The sequence below is a fragment of the Balearica regulorum genome, chromosome 5 (assembly GCF_011004875.1).
Source record: "Balearica regulorum gibbericeps isolate bBalReg1 chromosome 5, bBalReg1.pri, whole genome shotgun sequence".
Taxonomy (NCBI): domain Eukaryota; kingdom Metazoa; phylum Chordata; class Aves; order Gruiformes; family Gruidae; genus Balearica; species Balearica regulorum.
In genome coordinates this window covers 58775661-58799475 of record NC_046188.1, presented here as the reverse complement: position 1 = coordinate 58799475, position 23815 = coordinate 58775661, and the positions used below count along the sequence as shown (strand labels likewise).

Here is a 23815-nt window from a genome sequence, read left to right as displayed (position 1 = left end):
CTTTTAGAACCAAGGTGCTCCTAAAAAGTACTCTTCCAGATCCACAAAATCACTTTACATTGAGTTTTGCAGTGTTCTCTAAATTCTGGAGACCAAGCATGCAATAAGTCTTGCTGCAGTACTGTTAACTAACACTGAAGTAGAAGACAGGATAATTAGTCACACTACACCAACTTCTCAGAATGGAATTCATGTTAATACATTATCAATTCATATTTGAGAATAAAATATTTTAAAAATATTAGATATAGCAACCAAAGTTGTTACCTACCTGATCAATGCCACGCCCTTTACACTGAAGAATAATTACTTCTAACAGCTTTGCTGCATGACATTCTGCATCTTCTCCAGCGACTCCTGTAAGGACCTGAAAAATAACAATTACAAGAAGTATTTTCTATATATTGCTTTGAAAAACTGATATAAATTTACCCACTTATTACAATGCTAGCATAAACATCCATCAGTGAAGCAGCCAAATCTACAGCAAGGGCTCAGTATCGCAACTAGAGATTGAAACATTGCTGAATGTGGGTAAAACTAATCTACGTGTACAAATATTCAATAACTCTATGGACGCAGAGCTTACAACAGTAACTGTATAAGCGTGAGCTGCCATTTTGCAAAGGTTTGCTTCCATACACAAAAAAGTATTTACAATCAGCCTGGTTGCAACTTGTTTTCAAATACAGGCTGGCAAGAGTTAATCACTATAATATTTAAACATCTTCAAAATAATTACTCAGGAAACACCATGGGCAAGGCAGCTGACAATTCACCATAGTTCTTATACAGATACAACACATGATATCCAGAAGTAGAAAACTGAAATCCCCACAGATTACTATTAAGAAATTATAAAATATTAACACCATCTTATAAAGAATATAATATTCTGGAAAGCTTTGTATTCTACATATCGATTGGATAAAGACAGCCCCGTTGGCAGCTACCTGTAATACACAGGAGCAGAGAAGCTAAGTTAAATACAGACAAGTGACTGGACTGAGTCAGAACAATTGCATTCTGCTCCTGGCTTTCATCACTGACTTGGCATGAACTTGGGGAAAATATTTCTATCCCTCTACTTTCCATCCCTGCTCTACTTTTTTTAGCTAATAGATTTAAGACCTTTAGCATACATATGGTATGTGGTATCCTAGCCACAGTGAGGCTACAGATCTCAGATAAAAGAAACCCTCTACCTTTTGCAATACGCATACATGTTTTGCATGCCTATATGCACAAAATGTATTAACTCGCGCGGGCAAAAACCTGGGTTGTTTGATCTGCTTTTATTGTGTATCATTTATTTTCCCTTTTAGCAAAAGCATATATCTGAAATTTGATGTAACCTCTTTAAATTTCTCTGCAATCACTTAATTTGTGGAATCACAGAGGATGTTAAATAGCGTAATGCTTTAAAAGCAGATGTCAAAATTCTTCAGTTTCACAGTCTGCTGCTGTGGAAAAAAGTACCCAGTTTAACAGTGTATTACTTCAGACATCACAGGTTTTGTTATCACAAAGGCATCTACTTACCTTCTTGCACATACTGTAGATCATTTCAAGATATTTTGTGTCTGACAGAAGCGTATCTGTATCAACAGTAACATAATTATGCAAGAGAGGCATCATGTCTGTATTAAAAGAAGAATGATCACAGTTAGATACTGTTTGCATGTTTTATTAGATGAGCTGTTCAAATCAGGTTGAAATCTATGTATTAATAAGTTAATTACAGTTCTTGCTTAACATTTGTCAAGATAGGCATCTATCTAGCTACTGATGCCTTAGCAAAACAAGTCTAGTTGCAGCAACAGCAGAATAAAATACTTCAAGTGTAACTTCTCTTCAGTGCTCTCCTAACATTTCAATCAAGATGCAATTCATTGTATGGTTGCATATGAAACCATTTGGCTTTCTGATTTATCTGTATTACTTACCAGTAAAATAATCAAAGCCATCCTGCTGAAAGACTTCAAAAACAAGAGGAAGAAGCTGCCACATTTGTGCAGAAACTTGTTGACAGGTCAGACTATGAGCCAAGGAAAAGATCTCCTCATAGAACTCTAAAACAAACAGAATCTAGGTAAATTTAATGCCGTTCCCATACACTTAAAAAAATAAGCCAACAAAAACACAGGTACCTAACACATGCTGCTGCAAAACTGTTCCAATCACTTGCAAACAGATCCCTTCCAGCTGCTGGGTAATCTGAAAAAAGGAGATTTTTGACTATTTTCAATACTTTGGACTTGAAATTAAACACATTTTAAAATAAAATTACTCAAAGCAATTTCTATTTATACAATATAGTCTTCTAAAAACAATTCAGAATTTCTCACATTTTAGAGCACAAAATGTGTAAGAGCAGCAGTCATAGCTAAGGATTTGTAAGATAGCTTTTAATACAAGGTGTTTCTGGAATATTCTTTCAATATTGGAAGAATCTCATAGGGTGTCCTTTAAAAAGAAAAGCCTGACAGTAATCCTATGGAACAGTTCAGTCCCATTAAAACACACTAAGTAAATGTATATATCATAGGGGTAAGCAATGGAAGTTGCAGGAAGTATTTGCTGTTCTGGAAAAGTGAAATTTAAAAAACCAACCAAACAAAAACAAACCAAACAAAAAACAACCAAACCAAACAAGTACCAAACCACCTCTGAAACCTAGCTTAGCATGCTCATATGGTATGTGGGCAATCAGTCTAAAGGCTGATCTACAGAATCAAACATTGTTCCCAATTAGTACTTATTAGACCATGGAACAGCTAACAAAACAGTCGTTAACCTGTTTAGGGCACTTACGTTGCACAGGGACAAATAAGGGTTGAGTTTCTGGTCTTAGCTATGTAGCACAGGATTTGAAACTAACCAGCTAAATACCTTATCTCTTGGAACGCTGGTCATCCTGTGTGAGATGTTTCTCAATACAAATGTTCACTGATCAATGCTTTACGCTTGAGTTCCTCAGGACTAGCATATTATTCCACAAACCTTTCATTTAGATAGTAAGAATTTGCCGACAAAAGCAAGTACACGAAAACCTTGTTGAGCAGCTTCAGCAACAAGGAAATGAGCTGAACTGGTCCTTGGTTTATGGCATGGTAGCACCGGATTCCAGCCTTAAGCATTCAGAATTCGTACTATTCTGCTTCCTTAGTAAAGTCTTCAGAGCCCTTGAGAGTACAATTTATTACTGAATTATTTAGTCACTAAAAAACTACATAGCTGACTTTGTCAAGAAGGATTTTAATTGGCAATAGCATCTTTTGAAGAAGCTGTACTCTGGACAGAAGTAACTCCATTCAGTACAACAAAACTAAATAAAAATTTTCATCACACTGGAGAATTCTACAGTGCAGATTAGGCAGGTAAACAAAACTATCATTTAGCACAGCCACACAGCTGTATTTACCGACATCGATTCTGGTGCAGAGAGCAAACTAAGTCAGCAGAGTCAATGTTCAAAGCTAACTGAAGTTTTATCTATTTTCTCTGAAGAGCAGACAGACCTCATCAAATCTGATGGGTTTTTCCAGCTAAGTGACAGGGTTCCATCTGTTACAGACAGTTACTTTCACCCCTTTGAACAAGATCCTGGATTCTTATGGGAAATACTGTGGCAATATTTATGTTACAGTACTACACACATTGTGTTAGAAATGTGACCCACACTGTTACAACTTTGTTACATGATAAGTAAGTCACCATTTTCTGTTTTAAAATATTTTTGGCTGAATGGACAGTTTTTCAGATAACAATGTCAAGAACACTGGAAGTACAAAAGACTTTCACTGTCTTAGACAATACATGTTAGCTTTAAAGTAATTTTTACTTACTTCCTTGTGATCTTCAACTACACTGAGAAGTGTATCAATAGTATTCAAGATGCCCATTGCTGTCACTGCTTTGTCATCACTGCCCTCTTCATCTGGTCCAGTTTGGATCACCTGGTTAAATGTCATTGCCTGCGTGTAATAGCAAAAACAATCCATAAATATGTAATTTAATGAGGACATGCTTGGAGACGAAGAACAATTGTGCAAGTCTGGTATTCTACACAATTTAAGGAGGACTTCTGCTAAGAGAACAGGCATGAATATTAGAAGGTGACTGCTCCATTCCAGAGTTTGCTTTCAAGATTGATAAAATTTGAATGTTAAGCCATTTGAGCTGTGATCCTTTATCCATTCATTAATAAAGAGATATAAATTAAATTACTTTCCCTGCAAAAGAATACATTTTCTACAAATAAATTTCTGACACAAGGTCTAACTGGTAGCTGAACTAGACTGGACCACTTCACAGGCACTCCCAGAGAGGACGTGCAAACAATTTAGTTTTAACTCCAAGGCAAGGGCCTTTAACAGGGAAGCACTGAGTTGACCTCTGCTTTTGAAACAAGAAGTACAACTTGCTACATACGGCCATTCAAGTTCTGAATTTCTCCTGCAGACTCAATTTTATTTGCACATTATGTACAACAAAATTATTTCCACACCAAATTTTTTATTAAAAATCTGCTCTTCAATTTCCCATTTTGAAACAGAAAACCTCAGTCACATTGTGGAGACTACTTAAAATGTGCTACCAAAATTCATTATTAACAGTATCAGGAGAAAATACGTATAAAGATTTCTCAAACATTTCTACAATCATTCTTAGAAATTTCCATCTAGTTCAAGTTATGAAGCCATTTTTGAGAAAGAATAGGCTAAATGTAGAAGAAAATTACTTGTATCAATGCACTTAGACTGGAGTAACAACAGCTATTGATTGACAGACAAGTATCTTAATTTTAAATACCAATCTTTCACATATTAAACATCTTCCAAAGTCACCAGAAAGTCTTACCAAATGCTGTGTCATTTCTACTGCAATTGGGGTAACTTCTTCACTATATTCACAGATCATCTTCTGAATCACATTAGTAAGATCATCATTTTCAGTCTCTCTTATAATATGAAGTAAAGCTTGCATTACAGGTCTAATGAATGGAGTAATATATTCTTTAGCTGTAAAACAAGTGGAAATAAGAAAGTCAATATATACTTTATTAATATTTAGTGCTTCGGCATTAATATGCCAAAAACACGGGTAGCATAAATCATTACAGCAATACTAACATTCAGAACAATTTTTCAATAACAATGTATACCAAGAGGATCATGACTGAAGTATGAAAAACAGAGTTCTACAGTCTTTATGGAATGCAAGATTACTTATCAATGCAAATTTTAATTGAACAGGAATGGGTACACAGCCATTTTTGTGAAATTAGCCAAAGTATTTGATATAGAATTTATGTTTGCTTTGTGGCTTTTAGGCCAGCTTTGGGAATACTAAGCAATGTAAAGCCTGTCGGAATAAAGACAACTTTTTTTAAAAAATAAACTTGAACGTGCATGAATGTATGCTGAGACAGATATTCTTACATTGCCACTGTATTTCTGATTCAATTATTAGGTGCTGTAAAACTGGATTTACCGTACCATAAAATTGTGATAATTTATTTATAAAAGAATACAAAATTTTCCATCTGGAAAATTACAGTAAGCGATTACAAATTACAACTGCAAGAAGTAAATTAACATCAGGAAAGAAGAAAAGAACAAGTCTCCTTGAACATCACAATATTGCCTATTCCATTAAAGTTTGCTGTAGCTTTAAGAAAAGAAGGCTACCTTTCTCTTGATTACTGATCAGAACTTGAAGTGCTATCGCAGCTTCCACTTTCACAGGCATTTCCCTATCATCTATCAGACACCGTCTTGTGAGTTCTAAGGCTGTCTGGAGATTCTGGTCACTCTTAAATTTGACTTCACAAAAATAATGAAGAACCCAACAAGCCTGAAAAAAAGACATTGAACAAATTCAGAGTTACAAGACCTACAAACAGGATTATAGACTACTCACATAACCATAACCTACACAAATAATTAAATCTGAAGTATAACTACTGTTGAATAAAGATGCTGTAAAACTTTTTAACAGATGAAGATGTTTGAGAGTGTGGAGGCTGGCCAGTGGGAGGCTTGTCTTTCAGACATCACTAGACCAGTACTATGATCTCAAGTTCATCTTTGGCCACAGGTTTTGTGTGAGCAGTACAGTCTAAATGCAAAACACAAATAGACCATGCTACCAGACACAGATGGAAAACTATGCACACAATTCTGCAGCCATTTAAAAACTACATGGTAGCTATAGCTAGTCACACATAAAGACTGACGCTAATCTCCGAAATAAGGATACAATTTATTGCAGAAAAGGTGCAGAAAGCAGTGCATTTGTTAGAGGGAAAAATTTAAAGAATATTCTTGAACTCTTCAGCTGAAACAGACAGTGCAGCTTAACAGTAAATCTTACACTTTCTTACCCGTGCTCTCATGTAACCAAGCTCACTGCTGAACAGAGGGAACACATGATTCTGCAACATATATTCCATCTGATCTTTATATATCTTCTTCTGTCAGAATATGAATAGAAACACACCAGTTTAAAACTATACATAAAAATGCATTTCTAATCCAGTAAAAAAAAGTCATATATAAAAGTGCGAACAGTATAACAAAACTCTCAGACTTTTAACTTCCCCCTTTAAGTCCATTAAGCAACAATGAAATCCCATATGAGTAATTAAACTTTGATCCTACGTGGACTTTTATAATTTTCAGTGAAAACAGTGACACTTTTTTTCCCCTGTCATTTTTGACCCCTAGATAGACCTTTTGCTTGGCAATGCATTACTCTGGTATCAAAAGTGGTCAGGGAGACTTCTCAGAGCCATGGTCCAAATACAAGTCCATGCCCTGTATCTTTTTTGCTACCAGTGATTCAAAACCTTGTAAACTCAAAGAGCTATTCTCATTTCTTCTAAGACACTATATGTGAAAGAATGGAAAGGAGGAAAAAAAAAGGACCAAAAGAACCACCAGATCTGTTATGCTTACTTTTAGGAGAATTTCAGCCAAAGAGCCAATCATATGTAAAGCACCATCTTTCTTACGAGGGTCAGCATTTGGCTCCGTAAGGATCTGATAACAAAAGCCCATTGTCTTCTGCAAGACCTAGATTACATGTAAGGTTAGTCAAAGTAATTCAATCGTCTCAGATGCCATTCTCAGTGCTCTGAAATGCTTAAATTTCTAATAATCTGCTCCAAGTCTGGAATTTGAATATGGTTTATGTTTTTGTTATAAACACACAACATCCTTGATAGATAGGTCCTAGGGGAACAGGGAAATATAATAATCACAAATAGACCAGTGCAAAATAAATTTGAGAGAACTGATGAATTTTAGTGTACTATGATATGACAGCAGAAAAGTAAAACTTTTATTCTTTCAGCAAATGGAGACTATAAACTAAACCTAGCTAACGTTGTATTTAAGTAAAATCCTTGAATAGCTTACCTCTTTCCTTTTACTACATGATGTAAACAATAATGTCTGAGCAGCAGTTGTTGGAGAAATGAAATCTTCAAATACATCTATTAAGTAAACATGTAACAGCTGTAAGTTTTGGTCCTTTACCACAGTTCATGATCCTAATGTAATCTAATGATTTAGTATGAAACAAAAGAGCAACAATTTTCTCTTTTTTTTTAGGTGGTGGTTAATCATGCTTTCTTACTACAGATATTCCAAGACCAAACAACAAGAAGACATGGTTGGAGATGCCCAATACTTATGTTTCACCTTTTTCATGATCAATGGCTCTGCATGTCTAATTTGAAATTATATGTCTTCCTTATTTTTAAGATAAATCTTCTGTAACAGTAGAAGCAGACACAGTGGTCAATTTCTGACATATATGTTACTTGCCATACAGGCACACACATAATTGATTGAGTTAAAAAAAGCTAAGTTTCTTATTTCTCTGCAGAAGAGAATTATCAGACCTTGTATAATACCTGTACTGTTTACAGGTCTGCCTCTGACCTGAGGGATAAGAAACTCCCAAACACATCAAGATTCCTTGTTCTAGCCACATAAAAGTCCTAGTGGGGGGAAGAATTTGTTCAGGAAGTCTGCAGTATCTTCCTTCTTCCCCAGCCTGAAAGGACTGCACAGGCTTAGAGTAAACCCGAACAACAAAGCATGAAGGTGAAATGAGACAAGTCTGGAATGCCAGGCTTGCTTCATAACGTTTCATTTACTGTTATGGTCAATCTGTTCTGAACTATGCCACGTGTGAAATTCCTTAAGATTGTAAAAACTCTGGGGCCTGAAATACTAGCTGTTGTAAAGCACTTTTAATAACATTAAACTTAGGTAATTATTGTTAGCAAGACCCAGACTGTTTGACTTTAACAAAAACTTTGTAACTGTCAAAATTAGTTACTTTTTCAAGTGTAGAAACACCTGTGTCATTGCTGTCACATTATCTGTCATTTCCACCAGTATATCCAAAAGTTAACTATATGAAGTTACATTATTTTGATAATACAAACTGGTTTTCTCTCTTTTTTTTAAAGATTAAAGCCATCTCTATTTTCATTAAAAAAATGTCAAAGTCCTGTCTTTGTGTGAAGTCATATTTTAACATGAGTAGATTTCAAATACTCACCAAATTTCATGCGAATATATTCATACGGGTCTTCTTGCCAAAGCTCTTCATCAGCATCTGTATAGCACATCAATGGAAAAATAACATCTTGGATAATTCCCTGCAATAAAAAAAAAAAGTTGAAAACAGGGTGGCATTCCTAAATAAATCTCTGTATTCTGTCCTGTATGTCACAGATTTTGTCCATCCTGTCACTCCTCATACAAAATACTAACATTCTAAAACTTTTTGGACATAGTGGATTTTTTTACGTGTACAAAAAAAGAGATTTTTTAACTTAAGGTAGACCTACAATACAGCACAAGCTATTAGATTTGCTTTAGATAATGGTATGTGAAAGTGATTCAATGCCATAAATTCAGTAGTTAACGCCATCTCCAAATTTGTTGTGTTGCTGTATTACACTGTAATCCTTAATATATTAAAGCACAAAGGATTGACACCAAAAAAATCAATTAGCTAGCTTTGCTCAAGTATCAAGGTAATCTTCACCAAACAGGCTTAAACTCTTTCCACCAGCAATTTATAACAGAAGTCCCTAAAACTTGAATTCCAGCAAGGCTAGGAACACCATACAACAGACTGACTAATGTACTACTCAGTCATCTAAGTATTAAACCCTGAAAACAGCTTACTTGAATATGAGGTTTCAGATTCTTCCAGGTGACTGCATGTGACACACCTTGATTGATGTAATTCAGTGTTTGCTGCAGAACTCTAGGAGCCATGTACTGCTTCTCCTTGTATTGATACAACACCTTCAGCAACACCTAGAAAAATCAGATGTCATTAATAGCTTATACTGAGCACAGAACATTTTAACCAGAATTCTAGCCTCCCGCACAATCCTATATAAAAACCCCTCTAAATCCAACAAAAAATCCCTGTTTATTCGTTGGACTAAAATGGGTACTGACTAATCCTTCTACTAAATGTCATTGTTAATTTTATAAGGCAATTTGCAGCTCATATCAGATGCTGCACATCTTTTAAAAATACAATCTTTTAATAAGACAAAACATATATACCAATTCATCACCAACATAGCCCAGGGGACCTTTTGCTCTGAGGTTTATTATTCCATCTTGCCACTCTTTGGGGGCAGAAATTCATGCCCAAACACTGGATTGGTAAAATACTCTACACTCACATAGTGTACTGATCCTTGCCTATGTACAGACTTACAGCAATGACACTGTATTAAGTATGTATGTGTGTGAAGAATGATGAACCAGCCTCTCCCCTTAGCTTTCTGGCTTCAATTCTTCTCCTGAGGCGGCATTCAAAACTATTCAAAGGGATTTACATTTGTTAAAGTCCATGGCTCTCCACAAATAAGGACGTGAAATGGACACAGGACCATTACTAGTAATTACATTCCACCTGACTGCAAAAGTTTGGTATTGGTAATGCAAGGGGGTTTCCTCATAGCCCAATCCAGGTCAGTGGCAAGACTGTACTTTCAAGAGCAGCAGCACCAACTGGAGAGAAACGACAAATTCCATTTCCAGGCTTTCATTTAATTCTTCACATAAAACAATGCTTTTAAAAAATCCCAAACTGAAGGAACTGAAAAGATATCTATCAATCTGTAATATCACCCAGAAAACATTGTGGGAAAATGAGATTATTTTGAAAAGTAATTCCATTGACAACATTTATTACACAAGCACTGAAGCATTTCTCCCAAAGAAGATGCCTCACACTTGAGTTTAAAGAGGATGCATTCATTCACTATGAAATTCACAGCTTTACAGACGGTTTTACGCTCTAGATGCATTATCAGTCCTCAAAGTTTAACAGTTTATGTTTAAAAGCCTCCTGGACTTAAGAAAGAAATTACTGGTTGCCACCCTCACCTGAGTACAAGGCTTTGGTGGCATTAGATATTGACTTAGGATAACAAAAGGGAGCAAACATTCAGGCTTGTAGCTGTTTCAAGGATTATCAAAGAATATATATGTCAAAATTCCTTTTTAGTCTTTTGTGAATATCTAAGAGAGAAAATGACTCTCTGCAAAACCAATACCTTAAGTGACAGATATTTGTAACTTCCAAAATCAGTAAAACATGAGTACATGGTAAGACAAACATCCTTCTTGAAGTTAGAACAATTAAAAGGAATGTTCATCATTAAAGAGTCTAACAAACTGGTAAAAAAAATGATTAAACATGTAAGCAACTTTGTAACATATTTTACTCCCTTATGGTATGCCTTAAATAGTCTTTCCAGAAGTAATTGGGAAACAAATGAAGACTCGGATTTCTTGCGGCTTTACACAAGGGTACATGACATTCTAAAGATTGGCTTCCTTTATAAATTTCAACACAAGCAACAAAGAAATTACCATCACTGTACTAACATCATACACTGAACTTTTATAATGCAGGGATCTGAGACACACTCCACAGCCTAAGTCACACCATGGTGGCAGCTCAGGAAATACTTAAAAAAATACAGATATGGGGCTCTTTGTTCTAGGCAAAAGAAGTCTTGGGTCTTCAGCAAACTAGAACTTAACATGTAATAATAAAATTTTCTCTGTGGAAAAGCTTATATGAGAAGGTACAGTTTGCTGGTGTATTTGAATTTTAGAAGGATCTGAAGTTTCTTTTTTTTTTGAAAGAGAGAGAGATTCTCCAATGTAACAGGGTAGCACACAGAAAAGCCTAAATTCACCAACAGTCAGTGAAGGGATGGGGAATAGTCTTTGGAAATGAGGACAAAGCTGAGGTCTAACAAATGGTCTTTGCAGCCACACTACTTAGGACAAGTGTTTTGGTCCTCTCTTTTCACAAATCTAAGCAGTTTCATAATTCAGATGTAGTAAGTAAAGAAAATAAAAAGATGAAGAAAAAGTTTAAGAATTGCAGTGAGGAAAAGCAGGATGCTGGATGGAGGCTCCAGGGCAAATAAAGACAATTCTGCAACTGTGCCAAGGAACAACCGGGCAGTAGTGTTTGACCACAACTTAGTTCTGGCTCATCTTAGTTCTGGCTCATCAGATCTTTCAAAAGGGGAAATGTCTTGAGCAAAACAGCTGCTAACACAAAGGATAAGAATCAAGGTATTCCAGCTCGACAGCTCAGCTTGTTTTGGCCAAGCTTAAGAAAGTTTAGCTAGAAGTAATGCTGAATGTATTGGATTTTTTTTGGGGGGTGGCGGGTTGGTGACATGCACATGACAAAAAGATGTAGAGTAGATGAAAATAATCAAGGAAAAGTAATTATGAGAATAATATTAGAAGTATGTTTCATGTTTATACTTGAACAATCTGTAATCCCATACCATATATTTATCTATTACTCCTTTAGTTTAAGGGTGCGTACACTTTGGAGAGTAAAGAGAACTGAGTGAAGCATATTACCAGAATTGGTATTCTTCCGTATTTCACAGATTTCCAATTTTTGTAAAGAAATACATCCTGTTCAAAAATCGTCCATAACATTGATCTGAAAGAGTCAATTTATTGAGCATACATCCAAGATTTATCTTCTGCACAGAAATAGAGGACAGCACCTTAAAAATAATCTGTATTTCTAAACAAGTTACACTATTGTATAGGAAGACTGTAAGCATTTTAAAGTCTTGCTTTTTAGCAATTTTCTTTAAAGTCTTGAATTCTTGGTGTTTCCTAGATGCAATAACAATAAGGATCAAATCTGATTCAAAGAAAATGTAAAGAAAAAACATGCAGTATTTTGCTGAACCGTTTATCTTTTCAAAGACTTCTTTTGCCCATACAGTCTTTTGTCAGAACTTCATTTTATATTGCAAGTGCAGAGCAACCAGTAAGGTCTTAAAGAACATGTAATAACTGTCTGATGTCATCTACAGGTGACATATGAGCATCTCAGAAGGTGATGCTGACTCCACTTGTCTGAGTTGGGATGGATATATTTCCTAATACTCGTGACAAATGTTCTTTTCCCTTTCAATACTTTGGATGACCTTCAAAAACGTGTTTAGGAGATATTTTCCCTACTTCTCCCCTTTTAAAGTTCTGTAATTCATTATAATTTCATTAGGAATTACTAAGAAAACTTAAATTGATCTAAGAACTGTTCTTCTCCTGATTAAAATAAAGGCTTTGAAGAAAACATTCCGCTGAGATTTTAATAAATTAATAGTCTGTTTACATTTACAACCTAATCACCTGAATATAAACAGATTTATGAGCCAATACAAGGAAATTTTACAAAAACTACTTGAAGTTTTTTTATAAACTTGTTTCAAAGGAAGAGAAGTCAGCAGTACAGCCAGGAGCTGAGAACTAGATCCCAAAATTTCCCAATATTTATAGGAATTTTCCTGCTAGTTCAAAAAGTTGAAAGTACTGACTTTAAGCACATACACTATAGAGAGGCAGATGACAATTCCTGCCCCGCCAATCCATGCTGTCCCTTCAGGAAAACCTGTAGGTTGCTGCCATGTGGTAGGACTATCTAAATTTTGAAGTTACTCCAATCAAGGTAAATCAAGGATAGTTTGGCCTAACATTAATACAGCAGGTTAGAAACTGCTATAGTCCAGAAGATGCTTTGTGTATAACAGAACCTGTAGAAGTGGCAACCCCAGCTAGGGAGATGGGTGGAAAGTGACACCTGTTTGTAAGCAAGCCTCTGCTTGATCAGGCTTTTGCAGAAGGCAAGAAAGCTTTGCATTTACTGACTTAGAGTCAAAGAACTATATCATCAGAGTTAAAAGGGTAGGTAAGAAGGTCAAATACAGCTCATAAACATTATATCTATCTCTTCCAGAAAGAGAAAAATTGATAGCATTTATCAATCATCTGAGGGCTTGTTATATGAGAGCAATTACTCTATTTACAGATTATCAATGCTGCGTAGGCTATTTTCAGTGGATTGTCCTACGTGACAAATTAGTAATTTTTTAATATTTTTATTCTTTTAAGCCACAGATGTCAGTGCTTTCCATACCAATGTGCTTAAAAAAAACCCCATTGTGAAGAAGAGCAAGAAGCCTTTACAGAAAATAATGAAATAAGAAATCACTAGTAACTAACTCTAAACTTCTCCCAAAACCCTCACATTCAGTGTTTCTTACTTGCTGAACTCCAACAGCAAATGCCTTCAGGAAAACTTCAGCGAACTCATTGTACTCCTTGGAAACATTACCAGGGCTTCCATACCTAGAATTAGAAGCAAGTATGCAAATTAAAGAGTGCAGCATTATTATTGACTTGAATATTTGTTTGCTTTTTTAAAAAATAATAATAGAAGAGAAAATACCTCTCAAAAAGTCTAGCTAAGATATGTAAAGCCCACTTCTTGCATTTCCACCAAGGCAACTCAGGTCTATCATCTTCATCAACTTGAAGGGTTTCCTTTAGGGGGAAAGGAAGGAAAAAAAATTACCAACTATGCATAAAGAGTTATTATATTATAATATATAATTATATGTATTTTGAACAGCTATATAGCATATTTTGCTTTTAACCTGCCATTTGCACTTCTAGCTTAATAAAGTACAGCATATCTAAAAATAAAACCCATGATATATGCTGCATAAATGGTCAACAAATTATTGAAACGAGAAACCAAAATAAGTTGTGCTATAATTTGAAAACAAAAGAACTCCCAATCAATTTGTCTCATCTATGTAAAACATCCTATCTATCTTAAAAATTATTTTCTTGGCACCTATTGAGAAAAAAGAATGCAGAAATGAAAAGTTAACCTTTTTAACATTCTAATGAATGAAAAATATTTAAGCTTAAAGACATAAATAGCCAAAAGCCACTTACAGCTGGTACATCCCTATCGACAACAGTCTTCAGGATTTCTATCCATTCAGTCAGGTTTTGCTGATTTATCAACTCCAAAGGTAATGTGTACTTATTAAAAAAACGGAAAAATAAATTTATTATAAAGCAATTTGAAAATAATGTTACTTTCACAGTTTGAATTTTAGCTCTTTCAAATCTTTGTCTACACTTAGCTACCATGAAAGATGAGCAAATGACTTGGAGAACCAGGCCAAAGAACTTAAAACCTAGTCTATATCCTCAATATCCTCAAAGGTGCTAGAGGTCTTTACTCCAATTCATTCTGCTTATGAAATGCTAAGACGCTACTTAAACGGGTCTTTCACTAATTTCTGAATCAATCAACAGTATATTAACAGTTTCATTCCAAACTGCTGCATTTACACTGGTAATTCTATGCAGGCTGGCCTCTTCTAATCTGTCTAGCAAACAGTCTACCTTAGAGGATAGTATGCATTGGTTCTATCTAATGCCAACCAGGAACAGGACTGTACAAAAGTAAAAGTACAGCACAATCAAGCACACCAAAAACCTGTGATTCATACTGCAGTTGACTAGTAGGAGAAATGATTCAGATATAACCTAATATTGTTAATATTTGTGTCACTTGCTATTTTAAGGAAAAGCATAATTAAATTACTGATCAAGTATATACAACATTTATTTTTCACCTGCACAAGGGCATAAAATATTTTGAAGATCTGTTTCTGGATGAGGACAGACTGATCAGATGGATCACTCAAGAGCTGAATGAAACTATCCTTCAGAACTGGTAGAAAATGTTGCATTGCAGCTATCAAAGGACTCCGCTCCTCTGGTTTCTTGTACCTTTGGAGAAGAACAAACTAGTTTTGTAGATCTTTCAGGTAGCTTTTGAATTTTAAACGTACATCTTTCGCCAGTGTAGACACAAGTAGGTTATATTACAGTTCATAACAATATATGATTTTAAAAAACCCTAGCCATTTCTTGTAACAGAATTTCAAATAAAGCTATAGCCAGACCACGTTACAGTTAAAAGGCAAGTTAGAAAACTGCTGAGTGTCCGTTACTCCACTATATATCCACATTAGTTTTCTGCTGGTAATGCATTCCTGCCAACTTATTCACTTTGAATACTGCACCATGTTCAGCCACAAAATTACAATAGTGAAAAGGAATCAGAGCACTATAAAAACTGCAAGAAAAAAAGGTACACACTTATTGCCAAGAATGGCAGATGCTGGGCTAGTCAGTAAAATTCCAGAAAGGCATTTATCAGAATTCACAACTTATCAAAATATTTCTAGAAGCTAGATTATTTCACTACCATTGAAGAAAGCAAACTCTGAAGTCTCTCACAGTTTATTGTTGCTGCTAACAATTTGATAGAGACTGTGGGTTTCAAGGCTGTGGCGGACCCCGAGGAGACTTCAATTGCAACCTCCACTGAAATAAATAGTGCTTCAGACCCTCCCATGCTGGCAACAGTCCATCAGTTTGCCTATGCTGAAAACAAGGCTCCATTTCTTTTCTCAAAACATTTCAAAATTTCTGGAAGGAAATGAAGGCCGTATTTTGAAACCTTTCCCCCAACTTTTAACTTACAAACAAGAAGGAAAATCCTTATTGACTCAAGAGTTATCACAGCAGAATAGGATCTTGTCCATACTGGTGATGACAATAAGCACAAAGTAAAGTATCACTTCAAGACTGTACAGCTTTATTTTTTGATTAAGCAATTAATACTGTAATGCTCTTGGACTCCTGTGAGAGATTTCTGGGTTGGGGGATTGGGTTTTCGGTTTGGTTTTTGGGGGTTTTTTTAATAAATTTTTGGTAGAGTTTTCACTAATATTAAATATCAACGCTCAGACTCTTAAAGAGTGCCAATTTGCAGAAATGTAAGATAAAGCCTACTCAATCTGCTGCCAGATAGCATGTTCTGTAAAAACTACTACAGAACACTGAGCTCCAAAATCCTGTTCAATAATATAGTTTCCATGTATTTTATGAAATAGAAACCTAAATATAAGGATTAAATGTTGCTTAGGAAAACTCAGTTTCTAACTTCCGCAGACACAATTGAAAAAGACCAAAAAAAAAAATTACTATGCAAAGAGCAGCCATTTCATCTTGCTGGTTGGATTTGGAGGAAAAAAGTGTTGAAAAGTCCCAAGATATTTACCTTCCACATTAAGAAAAAAAAAATAAAAAATAGCTAAATATTCCTACAACTCAAGCAGTAAAAACTTCATCAAAGTCATAGTATTATGCAGATTTTTTCCCCAAAAAACCCACATATGTAATTTAACAAATTTTACACAGACCTGCTTGCACCCATATTGTTATGCAATGAAATGTGCATATTCATACATGACTTGTGAAACTGACCCTTGTTGACTTCACCAAAAAGCTAAACAAGTATGAGCAGTTGCTGGCCTCAGCTAAAGTGTTTGATCAACTAAGATTATGAACACACCTGTTATCTTAGTTAATCACGCAATGACTGTGCTCCTATCAAAATTCTTCCCTAAACAAGGATTGCTATCATCATAATACACTACCAGTGAACACTTTGGTTTATATCTCTCAGATCTCTGCTGTATATTTGGTTAAAGATGTTTAAATTGAAAAGTGAGAAATTAGTTTATTTTCATTTCCTAGCAGGACTTGCAATTTTCAGCCACCAAAAAAACTCCAACATGGGATTACAAAGGTCTTTACAGCATTCCTGTAAAAAAGGATTTCTGAGAAACTGATATTCACCTGTTTTACACTAATTTACATAAAATTCATTGAATTAAGACAGTGAAATTTTTCAATACAACATTTTAAATCAAGTACCTGAAACAAAAATGTCATGCATGACAGTGCTTTGAAGGAAGGAAGCTGTGGATTCCCTCAGTTCCACTATACAATTCCCTGACTCCAGGATTGCACTTTTCTCTGACCCAGCTCAAATGAACTTCCAATGTGCCAGCAGCAGTTAAGCTCTACATAACTTCTCAAAGCGCAATCTCAACTTTTAAGGCTCTGAGCATAACACCAGATGCAGAGTAAAGAACATTGAGCTGTATCCGAGCCCAATGCCTTGCATATAGGAGAACAGTGGGCTTTGATAAAGATTTCCTATGATGGGTTGGATGAGGCTATCAAAACCATCATACCAAAGTCAGTCAACTAATACTGAACTTCTAACAGTCAAGGCTTCACAGTGTGAAATCTATGTTTGCCATCCCTGATACCTAGAGTTCAAATTGTTTAAGAGTCTAAACCTGGTTTAAATACATAATCATTTTCTCAAAAGTCATGATTTTGAGCAGGCTTTCTTATTACTATCAATTCATAAAAAACAACTACCAAATTAAGGCTTCAAAAAACACCCTCTTTTTTCTGATCTCAAACCTTTAATGAAGGCAGTTTTTCTGTAATTTCTTAGTGGAGAAGAAATGAGCCAACATCTGCATAGCAAGTATGCAAGAATATTTTCTACAATTAGATTTCTATCACCTTTGCGCAATCCCACACGCAATTCTACATGGTTACAATATATGTACAGAATAGAAAAAATATGCACAAATATATTAATTCTGCTGTTTTATATGATAGAAAAAACTTACTCATAATTTTTCACAAGTTGATAAAGACAAAGAAGAATTCCAAGCCAACAAGCGCTGTTGTCAGACTGAAGATAAAATCCAATTTTCTCCACAACTGCAGTCCAGCGACTAGGATAATCATGCTTGATAATATGGTGAATGCAAGTTGTAAGCTGTACTCTAAAAATCAAATGCACAATGATTAAATAAGTTACTACTATTATTTTAATAATACTGCCCAAACTTAGACTTATTTCAAGTTTTGTTTAGAAAGTTTAGGCTCTGTACTTTCTGCTTAATATTCTTCATGTGAGGAACTTTAAATTTCTACATGCTGCACAAGCTGAAAACTGTTTTTCCATCTACATTAATTCTATGCTTAGGATACACAGTATATGACAATGATGCTTAGCACGCAGGTGATCTTAGTTCAGCAACAGTCAGAAACCACAGCCAATTCATAAACAGGTTAAAACTGCATACCTAATCAGCTCAGGAGAATGAATAATGGCTTCTACAATATTTTCACGAATACAGTGTCTATCTTCTTCTGGGATGGAGTAAGGTGGAATCTCTCCTGGTGCAGTTTCACGATCTGGCCAATACTGGGTTATCATATTTTTCAAGTAGATAACCCCTGTGAGACAAAAGTGGCAAATCAGCTGATAGCCATTCGAAGTACAAAACAAGTACGCATTTTGCAAACAAATCTACTTCAGAACAAAACATTGAAATCACTAATTCACTGACCATTTCTGAGTAGGGGAATCAAAATACACTGTACAAACTATGCAAATTATTAACCTAATAATTTACTAGGCTGATACTCTTTTACCTATTTATTGTGATGTCTGTATTTTTAGTTCTGTAAAGAATGTGTTTTCATATAAAAACACTAAACGTATTGCTTTTATCTGTGCTACAGACAAATAATGGTGGAACATTTTGGGAACACACTTCTGAAAAATAATTTATAATTATTTTCTCAGTATTTTCATTAAAACAAAGCTAATCAATACCAATGACTATCTAAAACATCCCTATCTAACTAAGTTTGTGATACAGGAGTGAATGCTAAAGAGAAACAGAGCTCCTTTATACCAAGGCTAGGAGCCACAGCACTTTGTAGCAATCACGCTGCTGGCACAAATGCCTGCATTTACCATTTGACAACCAAATGCAAACTGCTTATGTGGCAGAATATAGATTAAAACACTTGCAAAGAAAAGGACTTACAAATTGCAACAGGAAATCTCAAATGACAAACTAATAACAAAGATACTATTAGTCTAATTCTGTACAAATCCATAAAGTAACTTCTCTTCCCAAATTTCATATGCATCTTCTGAAGATTCAGAAACCAAGGGGTTTCTGAATGGGTCTGCAAAGGTAAGAAACACTCAGCAGATATCTGCTATTACAAGAGAGAAGTGATGCAGACTTCAATCTGTCCTCAGTGGGATTTAGCATGCCATTAATTGCTTTGCAAAACATGCACTGTAAGCTATGCGCTGTACAAGTTGTCTCCACTCTCTACAGACTGCTTTGGTTTTTAATTGGCTTACACTGGGGGTGAATTTTCAGAAGCTGTTTCCAAATCTCCCCCTTTTTTTGCACGTTACACATATTAAGCAGTAACTTTTTTGGTCATCATCTGAATGGTACCCCCAAACGGTAAGATAAAAATGCAAGTTAGGCTTATGCTACAACTTAGAATAGTCTGCTACACGGAAGATCCAAATAAGTGATCAAGATCACGCTTCCTGAACTGTCAGAAAAACCAATGAAGTATCGTATTAGAAATCTCTATCAAGTAACTATTACAGCTTTAAGGTGATGTTTTGAGTTGCTACTATTCAATATCCAATTTTACTGATGGCTCATGCAAATTAGCAGGGTTCCAAAAGACATAATTTGTTTTCTTCCATTTAAAAAGCTTAGAAACATTAGCATTCCTAGCACAAGCTTAAATAACCTTCTTGGATCACATGTACTAGCAGCATAAACCATTGTTTCCCCAAAGACCATTGTTCACTAGAGATAAAGGGGAGCAATCACTGAAGAGCCAGTCACCTTTTCTTTCTGTCTTCCCTATTCAGCGTATGGTGCCAGATGTAGATCATGATGACAGTAATCCAAGCGACTCCCAACTTTTGAGTATTTGAGATTAAAGCCATTAGAATTCTTTAAAAGTATGTGGATATGTACTTGTGTGTATGCACCATTAAAGTAGATACAATGAAAAAAGATTTGAAAACTTGCCTGCCTGTCTCACTGGTAAATCCAGTTGCTCAGACATAGTGATCTGAAGCAGAGTTGAAACAAAGTTCACTGACTTATGAGCCTGTAGAGGAAAAAAATAATAATATATTATTTAGACATAGTTTGTTAAGTTTTAGAATAATCCCATTAGGTTTTACAATATCCTTATAGTGATGTAATGCAATCAATAGAATACCAGCAATTCAGACAGTTTCACAGCAGTCAGCTAATCAACCAAAGCATTCCTAAGTTTCATGTTTGCTGTATCATGAAGACAGCATGGGAGAGGAAAAACCCTACTGATTAAGATACTAGAGTTGAAGAAATCATTAAACAGGCTTCAGGAATCAGCCTTTTACAGTCACCAAACATGTTCTTCATTCAGAACAAACACTTACTTGAAAGAAGAATATCTAAATAGCCAGAAAAACCCAGGTGCCGCAAGTTTACAGTGACCTTTAACAAGGTATGTATTCATTATATAATAATCTAAGAAAAAGACTGCAACTATGTTTTAAAACTAAGCCCAGCCTTAAGCAAGCCTGTCCAACTCATAGATTATCTTTCAAAAAACACAGCTTCAAGTGACCACTTAGGCATTATTGCAGCAACTGTCAGCATACCTACACAACAGCAAACCAATAGTATGGAGACCTAAATGGAGTGACATCCACAGAGTTACAACTTTGCAAGGATTTGCAAGAGTTCACTTACAAAAGAAAATAAAATGTATTTTTCTCACAATAATAAGAAATGTTATTAGTACACTAAATGCTTGTCCTGGTTTCAGCTGGGATGAAGTTAATTTTCTTTCTAGTAGCTGGTATAGTGCTGTGTTTTGGATTTAGGATGAGAATAATGTTGATAACACACTGATGGTTTTAGTTGTTGCTGGGTAGTTGTAGTGTCTACACTAAGTCAAGGGCTTTTCAGCTTCTCATGCCCTGCCAGGTGCACAAGAAACTGGGAGAGCACAGCCAGGACAGCTGACCCAGACTGGCCAAAGCGATATGCAGGGCATAACTTGGGAAGCTAGCCGGGAGGTGGGATCGATGCTCGGAAACACACTGGGCATTGGGGTTTTTTCTGAAAGTGGTGTGCAACTGCATTTGTGCATCACTTGTTGGTTTTGGGGTTTTATATATATATTATTATTATGTTATTTTCACCTACGTTATCCTATTGAATTGTCTTCATATTAACCCACGAGGGTTTTTTTCCATTCTCCACCCCATCCCAATGGCAGGGAGAAAGAGGTGAGTGAGCAGCTGTGTGGTGCTCAGTTACCGGCCGGGGATAAACCATGACAGTCCTTTTTGGCACAAAGGGTTGAGATAATGACAGATCTGACCAGAGCATGTTAAAACAAATTTGTTATAAGCATTCATTATATTAGTTTAATAGTCGCTGGTCTGCTGGTCACAATGTTGTTTTACTTGTTCTCCAAGTTGTGTTTTGTAACATCTTACTTGCCATACATACTGGTTACCAGTGTTTATGTACGCTTTATCACCTCTGGACATTGGATTAAGGTTATCACTCTGCTGTACCGTGTACCACTGGCTTATGGTATGATAAAATCATTGATCTTCAGACCAATCTGGTATCTGCACTCGGTGGCAGCATGCAGAGCAAAATGACAGCAGCAGTTTCACCTCCGTACTTAGGGAGCTATTAATAATTACACTTTTTACTCTTTCTCCTCGGAGAGCCAGTATGTGGGGGAGACACCTTCCTTCCCCTTCCCCTCCAGGCTAATGACAATGTTTCTTGAGAATCTTGAACATCCTTGGGATGTTCAGATCAGCATGCTTCTATTGCTAGGTCTCCTGAATGTGGTTCAGGTCTTGTTTAGGGTTAAACAACTATTTAAGAGTACCACCTGGAGATCAAACCCTGCAACAGGCACTGCGGCTACTCCAACACCCATGACAGGCAGTGCAGCTGAACCAGAGAACCAACCCACATCAGTATCAGTCACCCCTATACACAAGAAGAAACGGACACAAAAGTCAACTCATTTAGTAAAGGATGACAAAACACGTCCATCACAAGAACAGGAGGAAGCCCTCAGCCTCTGGAGACAACTCTTGTCAGACATGAGGGAAAAGTATCCCTTAGTGAAGATGTTATATGTCACCCAGGCAAGTGGACCACCACTGAGAGAGGTATCCAGTACCTGAGGGAATTAACCATGCGGGAGATGGTTTATTATGACCTGGACAACACGCAGTTACCCACAGATCCAGATGAAGTCCAACGTATCCTACCCATGCGGCACAAATTTGTACAGAGTGCACCACCATCATATGCCAACTCACTGGTAGTACTGGCCTGGAAAGATGAGGAGGCACCAATGATGAATGAAGTGGCTGGCTGACTTGGGCAATACAAAGAAAATCTCTCTTCCTCCCTACAGGCTTGCGTCTCGGCCATGGAAAGACTGTCTGAAAAATCAAAAAACCCGTTCAAAAAACTGTCCCAGGACGTCCGGCAACTCAAAGAGGATATGTCCAATTCCCTGCTTATACAGACCAGTATCTCAGCTGGAGAGTAAGCGTTCCTCTGCTCAAGAGAGAAGATATAGAGGGTACACACCACGAGGCACCCTGTGGTTTTACTTGCATGACCACAGAGAGGACATGAGGAAGCAGGATAGAAAACCTACCTCGAGCCTAGAGGCACAGGTGCATGAATTGCAAGGAAAAATAATCACAAATGGGGGATTCTTCCAGGAAAATTACTGCTCTGGTCTCCAGCAGGCAGTTCCCCAGACAGAGTAGGAGGACTGACTTTATTTCTGATCTTATGGAAGGAGCTTCTGATTTGCATTTACAGGAAGTAACAAGGACGGGATTCAAACCCCTGTGTGCCACACAAACCCATTCATTGGCAATGAATACTATGACCAGGACTAGAGGGGCCCTGCCTCCAGCCAGGTGGAGGAGAGGGATAACCGAGTTTACTGGACTGTGCGGATTCAATGGCCTGGCCAATCAGACCTCCAGGAGTATAAGGCTCTAGTAGACACCACTGCACAGTGTATCCTATTGCCTGTAAAGGGGCAGAACCCATCTGTATTTCTGGAGTGACGGCGCATCCCAACAGTTAACTGTACTGGAAGCTGAAGTAAGCCTAGCTGTGAGTGCGTGGCAAAAGCATCCCATTGTGACTGGCCCAGAGGCTCAGTGCATCTTTGGCACTGACTACCTCCGGAGAATGTATTTCAGGGACCCAACTGGCTATCAGTGGGCTTTTGGTATAGCTGCCTTGGAGATGGAGGAAATTAAATAGCTGTCTACTTTGCCGGGTTTCTCAGAGGACCCTTCTGTTGTGGGGCTGCTCAGGGTCAAAGAACAACAGGTGCCCATCTCTACCACGGCGGTGCACTGGCAGCAACATCGCACCAACCGAGATTCTCTGATTCCTGTTCATAAGCTGATTTGTCAACTGGAGAGCCAGGGAGTGATCAGCAAGACTCAGTCACCCTTGACTGAGTCCTATACGGACAGTGCAAAAGTCTAATGGAGAGTGGATACTGACAGTAGACTATCATGACCTGAATGAAGTCACGCTGCCACTGAGTGCTGCCGTGCCAGACAT

At 36.6% G+C, this 23815-nt stretch overlaps 1 protein-coding gene and 1 non-coding gene across 3 annotated transcripts in view; both read right to left on the bottom strand.

Annotated features, from left to right (window-relative positions):
• IPO7 (importin 7) overlaps positions 1–23815 on the bottom strand; it is a 44336-nt gene that overhangs the window by 8340 nt on the left and 12181 nt on the right. For both annotated transcript variants that reach the window (XM_075755140.1, XM_075755139.1), the window contains exons 2-20: positions 20213–20294; positions 18434–18587; positions 17972–18130; positions 15041–15197; positions 14349–14438; positions 13834–13928; positions 13649–13733; positions 9216–9350; positions 8581–8680; positions 7425–7501; positions 6963–7079; positions 6389–6478; positions 5694–5859; positions 4864–5024; positions 3849–3977; positions 2151–2217; positions 1947–2072; positions 1543–1640; positions 272–367 (exon numbers count right to left, since the gene is read on the bottom strand). In XM_075755140.1, the coding sequence (XP_075611255.1) occupies positions 272–367; positions 1543–1640; positions 1947–2072; positions 2151–2217; positions 3849–3977; positions 4864–5024; positions 5694–5859; positions 6389–6478; positions 6963–7079; positions 7425–7501; positions 8581–8680; positions 9216–9350; positions 13649–13733; positions 13834–13928; positions 14349–14438; positions 15041–15197; positions 17972–18130; positions 18434–18587; positions 20213–20294 (2184 nt within the window). The remainder of the gene's footprint in view (positions 1–271; positions 368–1542; positions 1641–1946; positions 2073–2150; positions 2218–3848; positions 3978–4863; positions 5025–5693; positions 5860–6388; positions 6479–6962; positions 7080–7424; positions 7502–8580; positions 8681–9215; positions 9351–13648; positions 13734–13833; positions 13929–14348; positions 14439–15040; positions 15198–17971; positions 18131–18433; positions 18588–20212; positions 20295–23815) is intronic.
• Positions 6008–6189, bottom strand: LOC142602215 (small nucleolar RNA SNORA23). Its single transcript, XR_012835895.1, has one exon. It is a non-coding gene; the product is annotated as a small nucleolar RNA SNORA23 (small nucleolar RNA).